Here is a 21,189-nt window from a genome sequence, read left to right on the forward strand (position 1 = left end):
CGGGGTATTTCTATCCCACATCCACGCCGGTATCAGCAATGAGGGAGGTGCGGGGGCTGAGGAATTCTTGCTTGCTGTTGCGACACGCATATCCTGGGCTGGCCTGTTCTGTCTCCGTGCGCCGCGCCGCCGCCTTGCCCCGCCCTCCTTCTTGTCCCGGCACAGGCAGCGGCGGCCGCGGCGTAGAGATGTGGCGCTGTATCCACGCTGTATCCATGGACCCTGGAGCTTGGTAGCCGCAGCACCAGCTGCGTGCGTGTGGTGGCGCGAGGGGGGCCAGGAGATAGTGGCAGCCGCGGGCGCGCACATCAGCTCGTCGGCGAGCAGGCGCCGCACCCGGAACAGAATGAATGCGCCTGGTACGGCGCAACAGCGGCTGGCGGCACAGCCACATTGATGATGTTGCAGGCTGGCCGGGCGGAGGCAGGGTCAACCGCGTTCATGAGCTGCGGCTAGCGTACGTGTGGCCGTGTGCTGGAAGCCAGTAGTGCCGGTTTGTGCAAAGGCGGCCGGTTAAGCTGGCATGGGGGCATCATTTGCCGGGATGAGGGGAGTGGTGCGTGCCGGTGGGGGTTTCGTTACAACTGTGCCGACTTTTGTGTGCAGGCAAAGGAACCAATAGAGCGCGTCAGCGCGAGGAGGCAGGCCTACATACTCAAATGGCCATGGGTGCTGGTCAATAACCGCCACTCCAGTAATGTTTAGCTTTGCGAGGGCGTGACTGGCGGGCGAGTACTGGGCGGTACTGATGATGAAAAGGGCTTGGCAAGCTAATCGAGAGGGGTGGCAGGCAGGTGGCACGGCAGGTCGCACGAATGGATCACGCAACTGAACGTACCATCGCACACGCAATTGAACGTACCATAGGTGTATGCGGCTACCGTATGCCGGTATGTGGTATGCGCTTCGAGTACCGGTAGTCTTGTGCTGCGGATCACGGTCGCAAGTTGTCCATGACGGCTTCGGCTGCAGGCCCATGAAACTTGAGTCTGGCTGCATTTGTACCGTATGTGAGGCTGCAATGTGATCTTACATATACAGTCATAGTGTCACACAGTCGCAAGGGGACACACACAGGAGTGCCGGACGCCCGGCCGGGCAGCCCGGGCAACTGGGCATGGCAATGGAAAGTATTGCACAGCGCTGATGCTCTAGAGGCAGCGGGCGTAGGCGTGCTACTTTGTTTGGGTGAGGTGGATGGCCGGCTGCAGAACAATGGAATGCAAGCGTTTAATTGACGTGCTTGAAAAAACGCAACACGCACAGGCGTGCTTGCGAACTCAGCGAGTGGGTTTATACTTCATTCATAACATTGCGCATCACATTTTCCCGACGTACTGGTGCGGTACAAAATGTACTGACTGCTGTGAGGCCTGACCGAGGCGAGATGTTGTAGGCGCAACGGGCATGCCACGCAGCCACGGGTAGCACCGTCATGGTAGCCCGCTGGCCAGCCATAGCAATGGTTCGGATGTAAGCTCCATTGACGCCTTCATGTGCAGGCATCGGTCAGCTTTCATTGGGGGCTGGTTGGGCGCACCCACGATTTGCCGCGCCAACCTGCCCCTTACCCTGTACCGTCGCAGCCATGGGGCAGGCAGCAGACTCTAGTAGACTAATGTCTACCTCTCTCTCTGGTCCGCCACAATGACAGCAAAGGGAAGACGCCAGTGGTAGGGTGCCTCCCTCAGCTCCTCACCAGGATGCAGGCGCAGCGGCCGCCACTGATCGCCTCCACCTCCCGCCCCAGGCACTCCACCTCCCACGGCTGCAGCTGAGGCACCACCAGCGCCCTCATTGCGTCGTCCCGGCGGCAATGGCCCTGGCGGCCCTCGCCCGTTGCGGCCTGCCGTGCCTCGTCGTCACCAGCAGCGCCTTGGCACCCAGCCTCCCCACCACTCAGGATCGATTCCCCCGGGGCCCCAGCAGCAGCAACAGCAGCACCCTCCGTCTCAATATCACAACCAACCATTTCGATTGCATGACCTCTCGCTACAGCCAAAGCAGCTGCCTCCGTGCCAAAGAGCGATGCATGGTCGCCGAGCAGCACGCCCCCGCCAAAGCAGCTGTTGTCCATCCCCAAGCCGCCATGGCTGTTGCTGCTGCTACTGCTGCTGCCACTGCAGATGTCGGTGCTGCTACAGCCACCAAATGCTAGCATCAGATCCCCAAGGCGCGGCAGTAGCGGCCGCTCCGCCGCGCTACACCCATCCTCGTCCACGTCGTGTAGCCGCAGTAGCCGCAGCGCCGGGCAGCCGCTGCAACTGCCGCTGCTACTGCCATTGACGATGCTGCTGCTACTGCCGAGTGCCTCCGCCAGCGGCCGTAGCATGTTGCGCACGGGCTGCAGCGTCAGGGTGGTCAGGCAGCTGCCTAGAGCCAGCAGCGCCTGAAAGAAGGGTGGCAGGGATGGCGGCGGAGGCAGCAAGCCGGGCGCTGCTGCCGCTGCCGTGCCCCCCGCTTGCTGCTGCTGAGCATTCGCAGCGCCGTTTGCACAAGTTTTGGATGCGTTGCTGCTATTGCGATTGATGCCGCTGATGCTGTATCCGCGGGGAAAGGCGGTGGCCTGGGCCGAGAGGTCCAACAGCGCCAGGTGCCGAATGCCAATACCAGAGGTAGAGGTGCCGGTGGCGCCAGTGGCGCCGGTGGCGCTGCCACCAGGGCCGCCGCCCGCATCGCGGCTGCTGCTGCTGCTGCTGCTGCTGCTGCCGCTGCTGCCGCCGCTGACAGCAGCATGCAGACCGCCGTCCCGGTGTTCATGACCATGCCCGTTGCTCACGCCGTTGCTGCCGTACTTTGCCTGCAGCGCTGCCAGGTCTGTCAGCAGCTCTGCGCCGTTGACGTTGCGCTCCAGTGACAGCGTCAGGTTCAGCGACAGCTGCCCGCCGCCGCCACCGCCGCCGCCGTCGCCGTCGCAGCCCCCTTCAGATGCCGGTTCTCGGCCTTCGTACCCGGCGCCGGAGGTTGCTCCTGACCGCAGCTGCGCCTGGAGGGAGGCGGCGGCGGCCCGCTCCAGTATAGTCAGCAGCGCTGCAGCCGACTCCTGGTTCACCCGGGCTGACACCTGGGGTGAGTGTGAGGACCGCACAGGGATAGAAGGTCGAAATTGTGCACGGCGTGTGCGTGCCGTGGTGCCGCGCTTTAGGGAGTGCCGCGTGCGGCGCGGCTACACGATACGGCGGCAGACCATGTGCCTAAGCAGGCGCTCATGACGGATATCAGTCCTGGCCGACATTGCGTGCGGTGTGCGCGTGCGGAGGCGGCGCGTGGAAGTGTTGACGCGGCGGGTGTGCCGCGTGCGGCGTGACTTGAGTGGCTCCACATCAGGGCAACGGTCATCGCGCCCAAGCAGCCTCACCCACCTGACACCTGTGCCCAAAGTAATAGCCCCCGCCCCCCCACCCCCCCGAGCCCCAACCACGCCCCCGCGCCCTACCTCTATGTAGCTCAGGTGCCGCGACCTCACAGCCGCCCCATCGGACCGCGTGGCGACGTCTGCTACTGCGCTGCCGCCCGCCAGACCAGGCGGCCCCCCAGCCGCCGCCGCCGCCGCCGGCACGGCTTCTACAGCGGCTGCAGCCGCCGCTTCCGCTTGCAGGGGCGGCGACGGCGCGCGCAGCGGCACTGCCAGCGGGATGAGGTGCGCCGGCAGCAGCCGCAGCGCAGCCACCGCATCGGCGCCGGGGTGCGGTGGACTGCTGGCGGCGAGCGCTGCACAGCGCGCCAACGCCTCCAGAGCTCCCCTGCCCCCCCCGTGCCCAACCTTGCCATGCCAATCGGCGCTGGCGCCGGTGGCGCCGGCACCGTTGCGGCGCACGGCCGAACAGGTCGAAGTCAAGGCGTCGCCAGTCCTCATCCCCATCGCCGCCGCTCCTGCAGCCGTGCGGATGCGGTCCGGGCCGCCGTCGGCGCCGCTTAGCCCGCACCCGGCGGCGCAGGCGCAGCTGGGTCCGCAAGCGGGCATCGCCGCCTCCCACGCCGCAACAGAGCTGCAACCTGGCGCCATGCCTAGGCAGCCGCCACACCCGCCGAAGCCAGAACCGCCACCATAGCACCCGCCACTGCCACCTGCGCCACCGCCCGCGCCGCTGCTCGCCAGTGACGGCGGCGTCACGAGCCGGAGGCCTCGCAGCTCCCGAACCGACAGCCCCAGCTCGCGCAGGCAGGGCAGCAGGTCCGGCGCACACGCCAGCAGCCTCAGCCGCGGCGGGCCGGCCGCGGCGCCGCCAGCCGCACCTGCTGCTGACACACCGCCGCCCGCCTCGCCACCGCCAGCTCTATCACGCCTCCTCTTCTGAGTCTGCGCGTCCGGACCGCCAGCTTCCGTGCCTTCCGCGCTTGGCCCCGGCCCGGGTCCGGGATCCGCCCAGCCGGCGGCGGCGGCGTCCAGTCGCGGCCGCCAGGGCGGGATGTCAACCGCCAGACTCAGCAGGCTGTACGGCAGCTGCTGCAACGACCCGCGCAGCGGGGCGGGGCAGGGCAGCGGGCTGGGCTGCGGTGCGCGCAGCGGGTGCAGTGGGTGGTGCTGGTGGTGGTGGCGGAGGGAGGTGGCGGCGGCCGAGCCGGGCAGGCGCGCGCGAAAGACCAGGCTTGTAAGGCGGGTGTGGGCGGACAGGTCCAAAACCTGAGGCCGCATACGGATGCAAGGGGGAAAGTGATGCGCAAAACCAAGTGTGTCAGGCGGTTGGTATGCGATTTAGCATACTGACTATTCTGCAATGGCGTCTACTGTTGGCGTGTAAATAGGTGGGGCGGGCGTGTTGCTGTGGCCTGGCAGCGCCTGTGACGCCAACAGCGACGCCGATGCAGGTAGCGACACGCCCTACCGTCCAAACCCCAGCCGGCCTAGACCCGCTTCCCAACGGGTCCCCCACATGCACATGCCCAGTCCCCAGCGCCGCCACCGCCGCACCCGCATGCCCTTGTCGTAGCCGTCGTGCAGCAGCTCCAGGTGCAGCGAGGCTAGGCCCGTGAGGCCCGCCAGGGAGGCGGCCGTGGCGGCGTTGGGCACCACACCCTGTTGGTGCGGTAGGAGGAAGGCAGGTGGTCACCCGGCAGGCCGGCACTCGGCAGCATGGAATAGTACGGCAGGCGCGTGTGGCGCCATGTCTGGGCAGCTGGGTGTGGGAAGTGGGATCACCTACCCCGCGCACACTGCTGCACAACAGCGCTGTCCCCAAATCCACACACGCGCACACACGCACACACGAACACACGCGCACACACACGCACACATGAACACACACGCGCGCGCGAATACACACACACACACACACACACACGCGCGCACACACACGCACACACGCACACACACACACACACACACAGGTAGAAGGAAGGTAATCCGCGACCGTAATTCTGCATCGCATACACTGTCCTACGCGTAATGTTTTCCTTGTGCTCTTTAACACACACACGCGCGCACACACGCACACACGAACACACACGCGCACACACACACACACACACACACGCACACACACATACACACACGCACCGCCAGCTGCAGCGCCGTTAGCTGTGTCAGCGGCGACAGGTCGGGGCAGGCGCGCGGCGGCCGGTGTCGAGACACGGCACTGCCTGCCGCGCCGCCCGCTGCGCCGTAGCGCAGTGACAGGCGCCGCAGGCACGTCAGCCCCGACAGAGCCGCTGCTAGCCCACCACCAGACGCCACCGCCGCCGCCTGCTGCCCGGAGCTCCTGCTTGCATCACCATCGCCTTCGCTGGCTCCGCACCCTCGCAGCGAATCATCCTCCTCCCCGCCCGACTCCTCGCCGCTGCCTCCGCCGCTGCCCTCCGCGGCGCCTCCCTGCGGCCTCCCAGCCTCCCTTCCACCACGTCGTTCAAGCCCGTCCCTTGAAGTCGCATCGCTCCTTCCACTACCAGCTCCTCTCCTCCCACCGTCGCCGCGGCACCCGTTGCTACCACCGCCTCCTCCTCCTCCTCCTCCTCCTTCTCCTCCTCCGCCGTCGTCCGCCCCGCCCAGAAGCCCCTCCAACACCAGTGTGTGCAGCCAGGGGCACCAGGACGACAGCGCGGCGCACAGCGGTCCCGTGTGCGGCGGCGGCCAGCCCGCCAGGTGCAGCGCCGCCAGGCGCGGCGGCGCGGCCGGACCTAACAGCACCCTCAGCACCGAGCCCAAATCAATGCGACGCACGAAGTCGTGGGCGCTGCACACGTATGGCATGAGCAAAAATTGCCGGTTGAAACCAGCGCGTATAAAGCAGCTGAAGGATGGTTAAGGCTATCTCCGTGAGAGGAGAATGGACGCACACGGGTGATGGGGGCCCAGGGGCTCATCCACGCAAACGGCAAATGCCCCCAGCTCTGGCTTGCGTGTCCTCACCTTGCCGGCTTCATGTACAACTCCTCCAGGTCGCTGAAGCGCTGGCTTAGCATCTGTGAGACGCCAGCCGCATTGGCTGTCTTGGACGTGTCGTTACTTCTCTGTGACGTTTGGTCTTGCTGCGACTCCTGGCCCGGCCCACAAGCGCCGTCTGTGACGGCGCCGCGGCAACTGCCTTCCACAGCAGCGTTCCCGCCAGCAGTCTCGGGTGGCGGGGCCTCCCGCGTTGCGGCTTGTCGCTGCAGTAACCATGGCACTGTGGGCAGCAGCGCGAGGCGGCGGATGAGGAACCCGTCCACCAGGGCCGCAGCGGCGCGGGAGGCTTGGCGCAGAGCAGCAAGTGCTCGGGGGGAAAGGCGCGGGCCTAGGTGCACCGCCCACACGGCGGGCGGCAGGTCCAGCAAAGTTGTCATGGTGCAAGTGCTGTCATATGCATCCTCTTGTATCTCTGGAGCCAGCCCGCTGCTGGAGTGAGCTGGGCGAAACCAGGGACACTCCATCGAGTCTACACGGCTTTCCGTAATTGTGTGCTATGCCATGCGTATACTGTATACTGTATGTCTTAAATTGTACTAGCGGAAAGTCAACAGCAAGCAGATTGCACGTTCGTTCAACCCGGCGCTATTGGTTTTTTTATGTTATGAGACGCGATACCGTTCATGAGAAGTGCACTGTGTGTGCAACCTTTGAAAGCCAGGTTTAATTCAGCACTGCTTAAGCGGCAAAAGGGCCTCGGCCTGCACTACCTGTCGTCACAAAACCCTCGTCGCTGCAGCGCGCGGCGTCTGTGCTCGGACGGCATGTTAGAAAGCTTCATACCAGTAGCGACAGACAGTGACTTCCCGCTAGAGAACCTGCCATGGGGCGTGTGGGAGTGGCGCGAGCCCGGCTCGTCAGCTCCCAGCATCCACGTCGGCGTCGCGCTGGGCGAGCACTGCGTCTCGGCGACAACGCTGCAGGTAATGGGATGCAAAAGCGACACCTTATGTCGTGGGTCTTGGGAGCGAGGCGTTCGGGAGCCGGCTTGGCGTGACGCAAGCAAAAGGAGGCATGCGCAACGCCTGCAGGCTCTCCTCTCCTCCCAGCAGTCCACAACACAGACACAACCTGTCCCCCTCTGTGCACCTTGGCTTCGGCCCATTACTCCCACCAGGCTGCCGGCTATCTCCAGGACCTGCCCGGTGCCCCTTCGGGGGTGTTCTCCCATGTGGGTGGGGAGGCGGGAGCGGCTTGGCGGAGGGGGGGGGACAAGCAGCGTGTCGCCGCTGGTGTTGCGCTTACGCTGTTGCTCTTGGGGCGCGGGCGCATGAGGTAGCATACCGCACCCGGCTCCAGACGCCGGCCGCTCGCACACTGCCTGACTGCCTCCCTCCTATTGCTAGCGCAACAACAGTGCCCGGCTTATGGCTGTTACTGGTCGCTGGGACTCGCTGCAGGGCCGGCTGAATGAGTTCATGGGATCGGGCCAGCCGGCCTGGCGCGCGGCCCGCCAGCAGCTGCAGCGGCTGCTAGCCTCAGGCGAGGGCGCGGTGCGGGATGACTTGGAGCTGAGGCAGCGGGCCATACACCCTGCGGTGGGTGCGGGTTTTGTCGGAGGGGGTGGGGCAGGGACGCTGTGGTGAGCAACTGGGCATCCGTTGGGGCGGGTATGGTGGTCGGCGGGGTGAGGGGGGGGGAGTCCTTGCATGGAGAGCGAGGCGCCAGACGCATGCACACAGACACACACACACACACACACACACACACACACACACACACACACACACACTCGTGTTTTGCCGGAATTGCGGGAGCCTTTGCGCCCGTTTTTACAGTATTTTATCGTTCTGCGCCGAGGGCGTGCGCGAAACCCGCGTGTGCGCTAAAAGCTTCAGAGAGTCTCGCCGCGACAGAGTCTCGCCGCGACAGAGTCTCGCCGCCCGGCCGCCCGAGGGGTGCCCAAGGGGGTGTGTCTGTCCAGTGGTGTAGTCCTCCGCTCTGCTCTACGCTACGCTTCGAGGAGCTACGGCGAAGAGGGAGGGCGAGCATGCCTAGCCTCGGTGCCGCCATGGAGTGGGGAGCGGGAGGCCAGCTCCCGCCAGCCCATGGCGTCACACGCACACACACCAGCCTGTGCCTGACACTTGCGCACACATACGGGATACGGGTTATGCGCGGGTACGGGGGTGACGGGCACACGCCCTTTCCTGCCAGCCGAGTCAGCCCGACCCAGCGTCTCTACAACCGCCGCCCGCCATGCGCCCCATGCAGTCGGGCGCTATTTGCAGCCGCGCGGCCCCAGACTCCTTCCCTTTCACGGGCATAGTTAGTGGGTGGGCTTTGGGATGCGTGTTAGGACATTAGATAGCTTGCTTGCTGCACGCCGCCCTCTTCCACCGCTGCCATTTCACATGTCCGTGACACTTCTGTGCTGCCGCCCAATGCCTTTCCATTCCCATGCTTATAGGTGAGCTCGACTACGACCAGCGGGCGGGAATACGGGAATTAGGCGTGCTGGGTAAACGTTGTTTAGCGCGCCCAGGGTGCGGAGCATGGACGCATACAGGTGCATCGCGGGGTCAGGCCGAATGGTCGCCCGTGGGGTTACAGGCTTATCGCGGGTAAGTATGACTACCTGGGTGACGACAACCACGCGACGCTCGGTAAATTGGTAGGTATCCGTAAGTAACTCCGGCGTCGTCTGGGCGGGCTTTCGTTTCGTTTTTTAACACACACTCATGCACACGCATACACACACATACATGTACACGGTTCACTCTCATTGACTGCGGCAGTGCTCGCACACGGGCCTAATCTCTTCCTTCCCTTGTTCTTCGTTTTTCATATTTTACTGACGTATCCAACACACATACACACGCTCACAGTCTGATGTGCGCATGCTGCTGCCGGCCGAGGTGGGTGACTACACGGACTTCTACGCCAGCAGGTGCGAGTGGGGTCCGTGGGGGTGCAGGATGTGGAGAGTGAAGGTGTGGGGGGTGGGGGGTGGTGCGCGGACCAGCCAGAGCAGCATCCTGGTCCGTGTTGTATATCGACCTCTACCCCATTCTCGCTATATCAGGGGATGGAATGACTCGCAAGTAATAGGCTCTGTTGAGCCGGCGCTTTTGGGGTCATTCCAGAATACGACAGTCCGCCCGGTGCCACCGGCACTGGTTCATACAAGGCAAGGGCGCAGATATCGGGTGCGACAGCAACTTTGTGAGGCTGCGCTGTACAAGTCTCGACACGCAACCTGCTGCTGTGCCGCGCCCCACGACCGCGCCGGCATCGTTGCGTGCTTGAACTCCGGTCACGGCATGCGCTGCCACCTGCGTGTGGTGATACCATCTGCTGAAGCGGTGATGTGGTGTTTATGTGGTGTGATGTGGTGGCGGTGTGTGATGATGCGGTGCGCACAGGCAGCACGCCACCAACGTGGGCGTCATGTTCCGGGGCGCAGCCAACGCGCTGCAGCCCAACTGGTGAGCCTGCGAGAGGAGGGGCGAGGGAGGAAGCCAACGAGCGAGCGAGGCCTCGGTGTGTGCTTCGCGCCTTCTGTGATTGGAAGCAACTTGACACATAGCAACACGCACAAACACACGGAAACACACACACGCACACACACACACACACACACACACACACACACGCGCACGCACGCACGCACGCACAACGCACACACACACACACACACACACACACACACACACACACACACACTTGGGATCGTGTGGACACTAATCCCCACCCAAGGTTAGTTAGATGGGCGTAACAGGTGCTTCGGGTAAGTATGGTCTCGGCTCGGCAGGTCGGTCGGCTGCGGTAAGTATACTCTGAAGGTAATCCGCGGCCGTAATTCTGCATCGCATACACTGTCCTACGCGTAATGTTTTCCTTCTGCTCTTTAACACACACACACACACACACACACACACACACACACACACACACACACACACACACACACACACACACACACACACACACACACACACACACACACACACACACACACACACACACACACACGCACGCACGCGCGCGCACAGGCTGCACCTGCCGGTGGGCTACCACGGCCGCTCCTCCTCCATCGTGCCCTCAGGGGTGCATGTGCACCGACCCAGGTGCGGGCGTTGCATGGGGTGTGTGCATGGGGCTGTCGGTGCGTGTGTATGAGGATGTCGGGGAGTGCATGGGCGTACACGTCTTGCATGTCGCGCGTGCAGATGAGGCACGGGTGAGTAAAGCACCAGTAGTGGGGGCACGAAGCCGGGTCTTGGAATTCAGTCGTACGCAAGGCTCCAGTCCGAGCCGTGCTGCACCCGAATACTGTGCTCCATCAGTCCCACTTGCTCTTGCTCAGCTTGGCCGGTGCCCCCGGGCTGCATGCACACACTGCCGTACGCCTGTGTGTGCCGTACGCCGTACACAGGGGCCAGCTGCTGCCTGCGGGCGCCGCCGCCCCCGTGTTCGGCCCCAGCGCCCAGGTGGACTTTGAACTGGAGGTGGTGAGTACGTGAGCGGATATGGGAGGGCGGGAGGGAGGGGGGAGGGGTGTTCGTTGTTCGTGTATGTGTGTGCTTGTACAACAAAACAAAACAAAACGCATAGCGTTGTGTGTGTGTGTGTGTGTGTGTGTGTGTGTGTGTGTGTGTGTGTGTGTGTGTGTGTGTGCAGGGGGTGCTGCATCTGTTACCGTTTCGTGTGGCCTGTTTATCTTGTTTGGCTTGATGCTATGCCTCCCTGCCCACGCCCCCTGCCCTCTGCTCCCTGCCTGCTCCTCCCTGCCTGCTCCTCCCTGCCCACGCCCCCAGGCGGCGGTCATGGGCCCCGGCAACCCGCTGGGCTGCCCCATCCCGCTGGCCGAGGCCTGGAGCCACGTGTTCGGCCTGGTGCTGCTGAACGACTGGAGCGCGCGCGACATCCAGAAGTGGGAGTACGTGCCGCTGGGGCCCTTCAACGGCAAGAACTGGGTGAGCGTGTGGGTGCGGGGACAGGTGTGGGGTGAGGCGGGGGGGATGGAGCGGAGGCGCGACGTGACGGAGGGTGCCGTGGGAGGGCATTTGCGGCGGAAGGGTAAGGGGAGTAGCATTTCAAGGTCCTGCGGTGATGGGGAATGATAACGTGTGTGCGCGCCTAAGAGAAGGATGGAAAGTGAAGTGTGGGGCCGTGACGTGTCGCGCCCACAACCGAAGCGCTGCCAGCCGCGACGCCTGCAGCTTGACTGATTCCGCCTGCCCGGACCGCTCCTCCCGCCGCTCCTCGCACCCGCCGCACCTGACGCACCTGATGCGCACAGGCCACCCAGATCTCGCCATGGGTGGTGACGTTGGATGCGTTGGAGCCCTTCCGCACGGCCCTGCCGCCGCAGACGGAGCCCGAGGTCAGTGCGGCCGAGGAACCGGGGCCTGGACCTCCTACGTCCTGGGGCTGGGAGCATGGGGGAATGACCGTCAGCATGGGATGGTGGGCTGTACGTACGTGGGTGGGGCGTGCAGAAGCAGCCATCGCGTGGGAGACACCACTCGGCAGCTAGCCAGCCCTGATCGCCCCGCAACCCCGCTACGCACACATGCGCTCCCACCGCTGCTGCCCCGCTGTTGCTGCTGCCGCCGTACAGGTCCTGCCGTACCTGCGGGAGGAGGCGCCGTACCGCGTCACGTACGATGTGGATCTGGCGGTTGACATCGTTCCTGCGGTGCCGCACGACTCCGGATCCGGATCCGGTCGCGCCGCCACAGTCACCCGCTCCAACCTCAAGAACCTGTGAGCGCCGCGTGTGACAATGCTCAGGCTGGGCTCACATCACGTTTGTCCGACCTTGCGCGCGTTCTTCCCTGCGCACAAGTGCGAGCCAACCGACCCACCGGCTGCGTGCGCCTGCACACACGGCAGCCCACGGCAGCCAACCGCACCAGGCGCCCGCACCAGCGCCTATCGCCCAAATTACACACGCTCACGCATTCACTCCTGCATGTCTTCACTCAGCCCCTGCTCCTTCTCCTCCCGACCCCCACCTGCCCCTGCACCCGCCTCCTGCCACTGCACCCTGCAACCCGCCCCCACCTCCTGCAACCCCCACCCCACCCCCATCACTGCCGCTGCAGCTACTGGTCGTTCGCTCAGATGGTGGCGCACCACACGGCGGGCGGCTGCAGCCTGAGGCCCGGAGACCTGCTGGGTAGTGGGACCATCAGGTGAGGGGGAGAGGAGGGCAGGCGGAGGAGGCAGGGGGCGATAGGGGGCGGCGGCAATAGGGGCGGGGGCGGTAGGCGGCGGTGGTGGGGGGGCGGAAGATGTGTCGGGGGCGGGCATGTGTATGGGCCGGCTGCATGGGGCCCTCGAGCCCTGGGCGTGTCCGTGCAGCGCGTGTCAAGAGTGTCGAGCCACCGCCGTTGCTGTGTCGGTGCCAAAAGTGTCAAGCCACCGCCGCTGCTCTGTCGGTGGTCCACGCTCGCGCGCCCACCCGCCGCCCAATCCCATGCACCGCTCCCCCCTCGCCCCCTCGGCCTCTTCCTCGCAGCGGCGACACGCCCGGCTCCCGCGGCTGCCTGCTGGAGCTGACGTGGGCAGGCCGGGACGAGCTGGAGCTGAGGGCGGAGCGGCGTCAGGGAGAAGAACTGGAGGGGGGAGCAGCGGCGGAGGGGCCAAGAGCAGGAGCCGGTGGTGTGGGGGAAGAGGCGGGGGGCGGGGCCGGGGCCGGGGGCGAGTTGCTGGGTCGGCGGAGGTACCTGGAAGATGGGGATACGGTGGTGCTGCGGGGCTGGTGTGGCGGCGGCGGGGGGAAGCGCATTGGGTTCGGGCGGTGCGAGGGCAAGCTGCTGCCGTGCCGGTAGTAGTGAGACAGTTGCACAGGCGGTTAAGCGCTGCTGGGGTAGCCGTAATATGGAGTGAATACCGTGCCCATACCCTTCTTAGGCTTTTTATGTTGTTCGCGGTCCAGCACCTCCAGCACACGCGAAACGGCACAGGATGTTGCGGTGTGGGTGGGTGTGGACGCGAGTGAATATCTCCAGGTTCCATAAGCCATGCCTGCACCCGGTCTAGGGCTCAGCTGCCCGTTTGCTCTATCCTCGGCGTGGATGCTGCCGGGAATGCTGCCAATCTATATGCAGTTGGCCAGTTGCCCACACTGCTTGACTGGGTGTCCAACCGGTAGCAGTGACGCGGTGCGGTCTCCTCCAGGCATTACAAGTTAGTGCAAATTGGCAGTGATGCAGAGTCTCCAGGGATGCACTCCCGTCAGGGATGCACAGCATGCATTCTCATTCCATCAACCAGAAGTCACCACGAACTCACTCCAATCGCCCCATCACAATCCCGGTCGGGCCTTCAGGCATTCACCCACTTCATTCGCCCCCGCCAGTGCTGTAACAGAAACACCCACGCCAACGACCCTCCTGCACATGAAGCCTAATTGCTAAACAGCCCTCACCAGCCTACTCGCGGCCACCACCACTTCCAAAACCCTACATAAGCCTGCCATTGCATTCGGGCTCGCAGCAGCTTTCACAGTCCCGCCGCCTCGACCACGGCCCCGAAGCCCAGGTGCGGCGGTGGCCAACGCCAATGCTGCCAGATGTTGCCGATGCGGCAGACACCCGTAACCGCCATGCCCTGTCTGCTGCTCCTGCGCCCTCGGCTCCCAAGCTACTGCGCCGCGGCCGCCTGGGTCCCTGCTGCGACCGTGGCCCGGCTTACTTCCCGACTGTCGCCGCTGCCTTCGGCTCCGCCGCCGCGGCCCCCGCCGCCACCATCGCCTTCATGTCCCTGCCCTTGTGGTACCCGGGGTGCTCGGCCTGCCAGTCCGCCACGTGCTGCGAGATCTGTGTTTGGAAAGGGGCCGGAAGTTGCATTGCCACGTCATCGGGGCGCGGCGAGGGGCGCTGAGCGAGGACACAAGATGCGGAGCCTCACCAACAAACGAAAGAACGCGACCCCTGCGCAGCTGCAGCTCGCGCAGCCCAGCCGGCGCATGAGCTCCAGAGAACGGTATACTGGCAAATTCAAAGCGGGCGAACAACCTAACACCAATTGCTACCCACCACAACAAGACAAGACCCTGCACGAACACATACCTGCTTGGCGATGGTGGGCGCGTCGGCGTTTTTGCCGAAAAAGGTCACGAACTCTCCCTCGGGCGATATGAGGTAGTGGATGATGGAGTGGTCCACCAGGTAGTCCGTGTCGGACTCGCCTGTGGGGGAAAGTGGGGAGGAGGGAGGAAGGCGTTAGGGGGCGAGGAGGCGGAGAAGGGTAAGAAGGGGGGGAGGGGAAGGAAGGGGACGAGCGAGGAGGGGAGGACGGGGCTAGGCGGGTGGAGTTGAGGAGTGGATGGGGGTAGCGACTTGAGGAATGGACGGAGCAAGTGCGCGGGAAGGGGCTGCGGTATGCGGAACGGCGGGGCTGGGCCCGTCACAGGGTCCGCCTACTCATGCAGCGCCCAAGCCCACCGCTTGCGTCCTAATGCGTTCCGTAGCCATGTCAGCTTCGCCACGACCCGACAGGCTGACGCCCCGCCGTTGCGCCCCAAGCCCGACCCACCCGTCTTGTTGTAGTACACGCGGTACGATTTGCTGACGGCTTTGATCTTGTCCAGGCTGCCGGTCAGCCCGATCATGCGTGGATGAAACTCCTTGACGTAGCTCTTGATGAGCGCGGGCGTGTCGCGCTGGGGGTCCACCGAGATGAACACCAGCTGTACCGGCACGCCCGTCCACTTCTCCACCGTGTTAATCGCCTCCGCCACCTTCTCGAGCTCATCTGGGCAGATGTCGGGGCAGTGCGTGAAGCCGAAGTATAGCAGCGCGAACTCGCCGAGCAGGTCCTTGTTGGAGAAGGGCTTGCCGTCCTGGTCGGTCAGCTCAAAGGGCCCGCCGACCGACGCCTGCCCCACCACCTGCTGCGACTTGGCAGTCACCTGCTGCAGCTTCTGGTCCGTGTACAGGCGCGTGGCGTAGGTGACGCCCGCACCCGCCATGAGCGCCAGGATGAGTGTGCGCATTGATACCGGCGCCACGTCGCTCGCGGCCTTCGTGCCGGCCTGATGCTCCGCGGCGAGCCATCGGGACGTGTGCAGCCCAACACGGCGCTGCAGAGCAAATCGCTGCTGAGCAAGGATTGGGCAGAAGTATGGCGAGCTGGTGGAAGCGCTCGTGGAACAGGTTTCCGCAACACTCTGCGATGTAAGCCACTGCCGGGCCAGGCTTTGCAGCCGAGAGAAGCGTTGTTGCCGCATTTTATGGTGCTAGTACAGTAAGTTGTGTTCCCGCGAGTGTAAAGTTTATAGAAGGTTCCCTCTGCATAATGGTGTTTTCCCCATCGCGGAGCCTCAGGTTGGCACCGATCCACGCCGCAAGACTCACTCAGCTCCAAAAATATAGCAATTTCATACGTGATAGAACTTTATATTCATGTTGTTCGGCATATGCCCTGGGGCGACGAGCTGAAGGATATGGGCGCGAACGCTGCGAGTGCTTCGCCCACGTCGGACCTGCTGGTGCTGCATGCCGATGTGGATGCGTTCTTTTGCCAGGTGTGCATTAGCCCGTCGCGGGCCAGGAAGGGGCTAGGCGAGGGAGCGTCGAAGCCCCTCAGCACGCACGCCACGGCACACATATACACTGGGCGGGTCCTGGTACCCCCCCCTAGCTTGACCCCGACGAGCTGACGCGTGGTATCGCTCGCAGCTCTTGTTGCAGTGACCACAGAAGGAGCCCGCTGTTTCACGTAGTACACACCTGTACAGTATCCAACGTCGCAACTTGCATCTCTTGCCGGACACGGTTGCCTTCTACTTGATAGGTTGAGGCGCTGCGGCACCCGGAGGCCGCCGCCCTGCGCGGCACTCCGCTGGCGGTGCAGCAGCACCAGGACATCATCAGTGTGGACCACAGCGCGCGGCAGGCGGGCGTCGTCAAGCACATGGCGCCGGCAGAGGTACAGGCGGCGGGGCAGGGGCGCGGGGCAGTCGGGCAGGGTTGTTGGTGGGGGCCCAAGCCCAAGCAGGGGAATAAGTAGGTCCCATCCAGGGGTAGGGTACGGTACCAAGCTCACCAGCACGTTGTCTGCCTGCCCCCCTTGCATGCCGCGGTCTCCCTCACTCTTCAGGCCCGGCGGCTGCTGGCGGCTGTGGGCGGGCGGGTGCTGCACGTGTACTGCGAGGACGGCACGCGGCCCTCGTACCGGCCGTACCGCGAGACGTCGGCGGCGCTCATGAGGTGGGAGCGTGATGCGGGGTGGAGGGAGGGGGGCACGAGAAGGTCCTGCGTGCCCACGGGGAACCGGGGGGGGGGGGGCGCGGCCCTCTCACCGCGTCCAGACACACACGTGGGTGTGCTCCGTCCCGCGGTCCTGCAGGCTGTTCCGAAGTCTGCTGCCACCGGGTGCGGTGCTGGAGCGGGCGTCCATTGACGAGGCCTTCATCGCTCTGCGGCTGGGACCACCGGCTGCTGCGCCGGGGACGGCTGGCGCGGCGCCTGGTGGTGTGGGTGCGGCGGGTGCGCCAGAAGCAGGAGCAGGAGCGGCAGCATGCTTGGAAGCACAAGCAAGGCTCACAAGCTGCGGCGGCAGCAGTGGCGGCTCGGAACCGGCGGCCCAGCAGGAGCAGCAGCAGGGCGCTGCAGTACGGCGGGCGGTGGAGCTGGGGGAGCGGCTGAGGCGGGAGGCGCTGGCGCAGCTGGGGCTGCGCGTGTCGGTGAGCCACAGGGTGTGCTGTGGAGCTGTGTGCAGGGCACTTGGCAGGTGGCATGGCGTGTGAGCAGGTCTCATCCCAGGACGCGCAGCGGCCCCGTGCCTCTCCTTCCCCCTCCACCGCCTCCCACCTTTCATTTTTCATTTCCATCACTACCCGCCAGTAGATAAAGGCCACGCCACCCCTCCTCCGCGGTTATGGGTCTTGCCGTCTTGTTTTACACTGCCCCCCCCTTCTGCTCCCCTCCCCTCCCCTCCCCTCCCCTCAGGTGGGCCTGGCCGCCAACAAGCTGCTGGCCAAGCTGGCCTCGCGCGCCGCCAAGCCGGACGGACTGCGGGTGCTGCTGGACGGCGGGGAGGTGGCGGCGCTGCTGGCGGACACGCCCGTGGCGCGGCTGCCAGGTGCGGCGGCGGTGGTGGTGGTTGTGTAGCTCTCCTTGTTGTCGTTGGTGGTGGGGCGGGAGGTGGGGCTGATGGTGGCGGATGTGGTCTCGATGCTGGTGGTGCGGAGGTGGAGAAGGTGACGAGGTGGTGAACCTCAAGGCAACTAGTGTCCGTGAGCGGCTACAGGATGGCGGGTCACGTACAAGCCCCTGACTACCTGGTACCTACCTTGTGCCTACCTGTATCCGTTGTAACTCGGATGTGGTTGTACGGCACTCGCAGGCATGGGCGGCGCCGTTGCGGAGGCGCTGGCGGCGGAGGGCCTGCACACTGCCGCCGACCTGCGCGGCCACGGCGCGGCGGCGCTGCAGCGGCGCTTCGGACTGCGGCCGGCAGTGGCGGAGGCGCTGGCGGCGTGGGCGCACGGAGTGGACGCTCGGCCTGTGGAGGAGCGCGGCCCGCCCAAGGCTATACAGGCGCGGCGGCGGCGGCGGGGAGGGTGCCAGGGTTTGGGACGGCGGCACGGGGGAGGTGGGGGCGGCGAGGTTTGGAGTAGCTGCTTGTGGGGCTTTTGCGTGGAGGCGTGGCTTTGCCAGGGCTGGATGGATGGGAGTAATCGGGGCCGTGGGACAGGCTGGCGGCGCCGAGCCTGACCAGTGTGCTGTAGTTGAGGTTGCGTCATTGGCGCGCGTGTGCGCAGGTGCAAATGACGCTGACGCCCGTGCCCCGACCGGCGCCGGCGGTCATGGTGGCTCGCGCCGTGGAGTCGGGCTTTGAGTGGGGCGCTGTGGCGGGTGCCGGAGCGGGTGCGGTTGCGGGTGTGGGTGCTGCACCAGGTTCCGCCGTGCGGTCGCCTGCTGCAGCACCCATCCCCGCAGTGCTATCACCGCCCTCGCCCTCCTCCACAGCTGCCGCTGGTGGTGCTGCTGCTGCAACGGCAGCGGCTCGGCGTATGCTGATGCCGCTGGTGCCGGCCAGTGGCGACGGCTGGTCGCGCCTGTCCCGGCTGGCAGCGAGCATGGCCGGAGACCTGGTGGCTCGGGTGCTGCTGGACAGGTGGGCCTTTGGGGGGTTGTAGATACCAGCCCAAAGTAAACCAAAACCAACGAAGCGGAGTACAGGCAGAGGCGTTAGTTGCAAGCGATAATACTTATGGGATGTGGGCCGAGGCGTTGTGGAGCAGCAGGGCGAGCGGCGCCCGCGGTAAATGTCGCCGCCCGGGCTCGGTGGCGCGCACACCAGCACAAGACAGGCACGCGGACGTGACAAGCAAAACCCACGACTTACCTGGCGACCAGGAAAGCAGTCCCGACGCCAGGCAGGGAGCGTCGGGGGGTTGATACATGCCCAAATTAAGAGCGAGGATGAGGGGGTCCGAGGTTAAGGGTTAGGGGGTGGATTTGGCGTGAGTTGGGTGCATGGGATGGTGTGGACGGGGTGGCGGGCTGTGGATGGGCTGGGCCTTGCCTTGACGGGCGCGCTCAGCATATAGTCACCTGGCGCCTTCAGCGAGATGCTGCAGTGAGGTGCTGGACGGTTGAGGGATTGTGCCTCCTCTTTGACAAGTTCAGTGGTCCAACAAACTAAACCCCGGCGCCCAAAACCCCACATCCCAAACCCCACATCCCACACCTGGCACCCACAGGCACCAGGAGCAGCGCTGGCCCGCCAAGCTGCGAGTGGAGCTGTCCACTCACGGCCCCACCGGCCGCACCGCCTCCCGCACCTGCGCATTCCCCGCGCCCTCCCTCGCACCCGCGCTCACGGCCGCCGGAGCCGCGGGAGCGGTGGGAGCCGTAGGCGGCGGCGCCGCGCCGGCGGGTATGGGCGGCAGGAGCAGCAGCAACATTGAAGGCGACGGCAGCAGCCTGGGCGGAAACGGCAGCAGCCAGCGGTCCCTCGGCAATCTCGGCGATGGCTCAGGCGTTGTGGGTCCGGCTGGACCGTCCACAACAGCTGCGGGTGTGGGGCGGCAGGGTGCGGCGGTGGCGGTGGCACCACGCGGCGCCAGTGTGTATGGCAGCGCCGTGCAAGGGAACGATGCTGGTGGTGGCGGTGATGGTGGCGGTGGTGGTGGCCAAGGGCTCATCGTGGGCGAGCACACCTTCTTTTCACCAGAGCTCTCGAGGTGGGCTAGCGTGGGGGAGGGTCAGGGCATAAACCAGGTTAGCGTAGGGGAGGGTCATGGCATAAACCAGGTTAGCGTAGGGGAGGGTCAGGGCATAAACCTAGGTACTCCACTTTGAACGCGTGGGGACGTAACGGTTCCAGTGCCGAAACACAACAGTGTGCACATCCCCAATAAACGTAGCGTGTGGCTCCCCGTGCATTGCGCCCTGAGGGGTTCTCTCAACGCTCTCACTTTCATGGTGCCAGCCCCCACTGGCTCGCATTCCCGACGAACCTCCCGCTCCCGGTGCCTTGCGCCCCGTTCTTAACTACACGCTTGCCTTCAAATGCACACACCACACACAAAACGCAGCGCCCTTCGCGAGGCGGTGGTGGCCAACTGCCTGGCGCTGTGCGGCGCCCTGCTACCGCCCGACCAGGCCGCCCTGCCGCTGGTGCAGCTGCACCTCACAGCTGGCTCCTTCAGGCCCTACCGCGCCCTCGCCGCCGCCGGCTCCATCCGCACCTTCCTCGGCCGCCCGCCAGCAGCTGCCACGGCGGCAGCGGCTGGTGCGGCGGCAACGGCGGCGGCTCCGGCTACTGTGGCTACGCCCGCCGCAGCTGCGGTCGTGGGCTCAGCAGCGGCTGCTGGGGCTGCTACAGCCAAAGGCGGGCTGCTGCCGCCTGCGGTGCAGTCCCGGGCTGGTGACAGAGGCACTTCCCGGGCGGTTGAGGCGGGAGGGGCAGGCTCGGGGCTGCAACTGCACCGGGAAACACCGGTGCAACAGCAGCAGCAAGCAGGCGGCAAGAGGCCGCGCATGGCTGACGGAGTCGAACCGGCGATGTGTGGGCCGTCGGCAGCAGCAGCACGGGTGGCGGCAGCGGCAGCAATGGTACCGGCAGAGGTTGGCGGGGTGCATGGCGGCAGAGCGCTGCCCATGCAAGAACAAACAACACGCTTGCCGCACCCGCAGCCTACCAACTTGCAGCCTTGCTGTGAACGTCAGCAGCAACAGCAGGCTCAGCAGCCGCAGCCGCATGCAGGGCTGGGGCCGCCACCACTGCCTCAAATGCAACAACAGCAGCGGCCGCCGCGCACGCGGGCACACCAGCCGCCACGCCATGTTCTTGCGCCCGCGCCGCCCATCGACATTGAAGAACTGCTTGCGAGGCTGTGGCCTCCAGACGATGACAGCAGCGGTGTACGAGCGGCGGGCTTAGGGGCTGGAGGTGTGGCGGCGCTGCAGCCCGGTGGGCCGGGTGTGGAGAGCAGCGCAGAAGCAGACATGGCGGCGTGGTTGGCGGCGTTTGGCGCGCCTGCGCTGCAGGAGTGGTGGGGCGGGTTGTGATTGACGGAGATAATGCGTGGTGGGTGGTGTGTTCACCTCGGTGTTGTCGGACTACGCGGACACGGAAAATGGGAGAGTTGGTTGTGTCGAAGACTGTTAAAGTGCCACTCAGGATGCGTTGCTGACAAACCGTGCATGTGTGGTAATGCTGGCGGGTGAAGCGGGTGGAGCGTGTGCGGCGCTGTGCACCGGGTGCCGCGGTTTGGGGCTGCACCAATGTCACCGACTTGTAATGTGCTAATGTAATGTAAAGAGAACGCTATCATAGTGTGCAAACAGAGAAATCCTTTTGGCAAGCCACTGCCATCTGTCGCGGCGCCTGAATCC

General features: G+C 65.1%; 4 protein-coding genes across 4 annotated transcripts; 2 read left to right on the forward strand and 2 right to left on the reverse strand.

The window, feature by feature from the left end:
- Positions 1–1,503: 1,503 nt before the first annotated feature.
- CHLRE_17g732750v5 (uncharacterized protein) lies at positions 1,504–6,835 on the reverse strand. The gene is made up of 5 exons (XM_043072456.1): positions 6,347–6,835; positions 5,498–6,170; positions 4,913–5,017; positions 3,437–4,624; positions 1,504–3,064 (listed from the first exon to the last, which is right to left on the reverse strand). The coding sequence occupies exons 1-5, from the start codon at positions 6,757–6,759 to the stop codon at positions 1,688–1,690; spliced, it is 3,756 nt and encodes a 1,251-aa protein (XP_042914915.1). The 5' UTR covers positions 6,760–6,835; the 3' UTR covers positions 1,504–1,687.
- Positions 6,836–6,935: 100 nt separating this feature from the next.
- Positions 6,936–13,247, forward strand: CHLRE_17g732802v5 (uncharacterized protein). Its single transcript, XM_043072457.1, has 12 exons — positions 6,936–7,305; positions 7,500–7,553; positions 7,783–7,920; positions 9,211–9,272; positions 9,748–9,810; positions 10,378–10,452; positions 10,761–10,836; positions 11,143–11,301; positions 11,628–11,711; positions 11,949–12,094; positions 12,436–12,525; positions 12,852–13,247. Exons 1-12 carry the CDS (start codon positions 7,147–7,149, stop codon positions 13,162–13,164), a joined length of 1,419 nt encoding a protein of 472 aa, XP_042914916.1. The 5' UTR covers positions 6,936–7,146; the 3' UTR covers positions 13,165–13,247.
- A 2-nt stretch (positions 13,248–13,249) lies between these two features.
- On the reverse strand, positions 13,250–15,615 carry CHLRE_17g732850v5 (uncharacterized protein). The gene is made up of 3 exons (XM_001701441.2): positions 14,873–15,615; positions 14,407–14,525; positions 13,250–14,154 (listed from the first exon to the last, which is right to left on the reverse strand). Exons 1-3 carry the CDS (start codon positions 15,564–15,566, stop codon positions 14,026–14,028), a joined length of 942 nt encoding a protein of 313 aa, XP_001701493.2. The 5' UTR covers positions 15,567–15,615; the 3' UTR covers positions 13,250–14,025.
- Positions 15,616–15,735: 120 nt separating this feature from the next.
- Positions 15,736–21,125, forward strand: CHLRE_17g732900v5 (uncharacterized protein). The gene is made up of 9 exons (XM_043072458.1): positions 15,736–15,863; positions 16,133–16,267; positions 16,439–16,548; positions 16,688–17,024; positions 17,290–17,422; positions 17,687–17,880; positions 18,105–18,460; positions 19,050–19,532; positions 19,887–21,125. The coding sequence occupies exons 1-9, from the start codon at positions 15,783–15,785 to the stop codon at positions 20,860–20,862; spliced, it is 2,805 nt and encodes a 934-aa protein (XP_042914917.1). The 5' UTR covers positions 15,736–15,782; the 3' UTR covers positions 20,863–21,125.
- The last annotated feature ends 64 nt before the right edge of the window (positions 21,126–21,189 follow it).

Source organism: Chlamydomonas reinhardtii, chromosome 17 (genome assembly GCF_000002595.2).
Source record: "Chlamydomonas reinhardtii strain CC-503 cw92 mt+ chromosome 17, whole genome shotgun sequence".
NCBI classification, from domain to species: domain Eukaryota; kingdom Viridiplantae; phylum Chlorophyta; class Chlorophyceae; order Chlamydomonadales; family Chlamydomonadaceae; genus Chlamydomonas; species Chlamydomonas reinhardtii.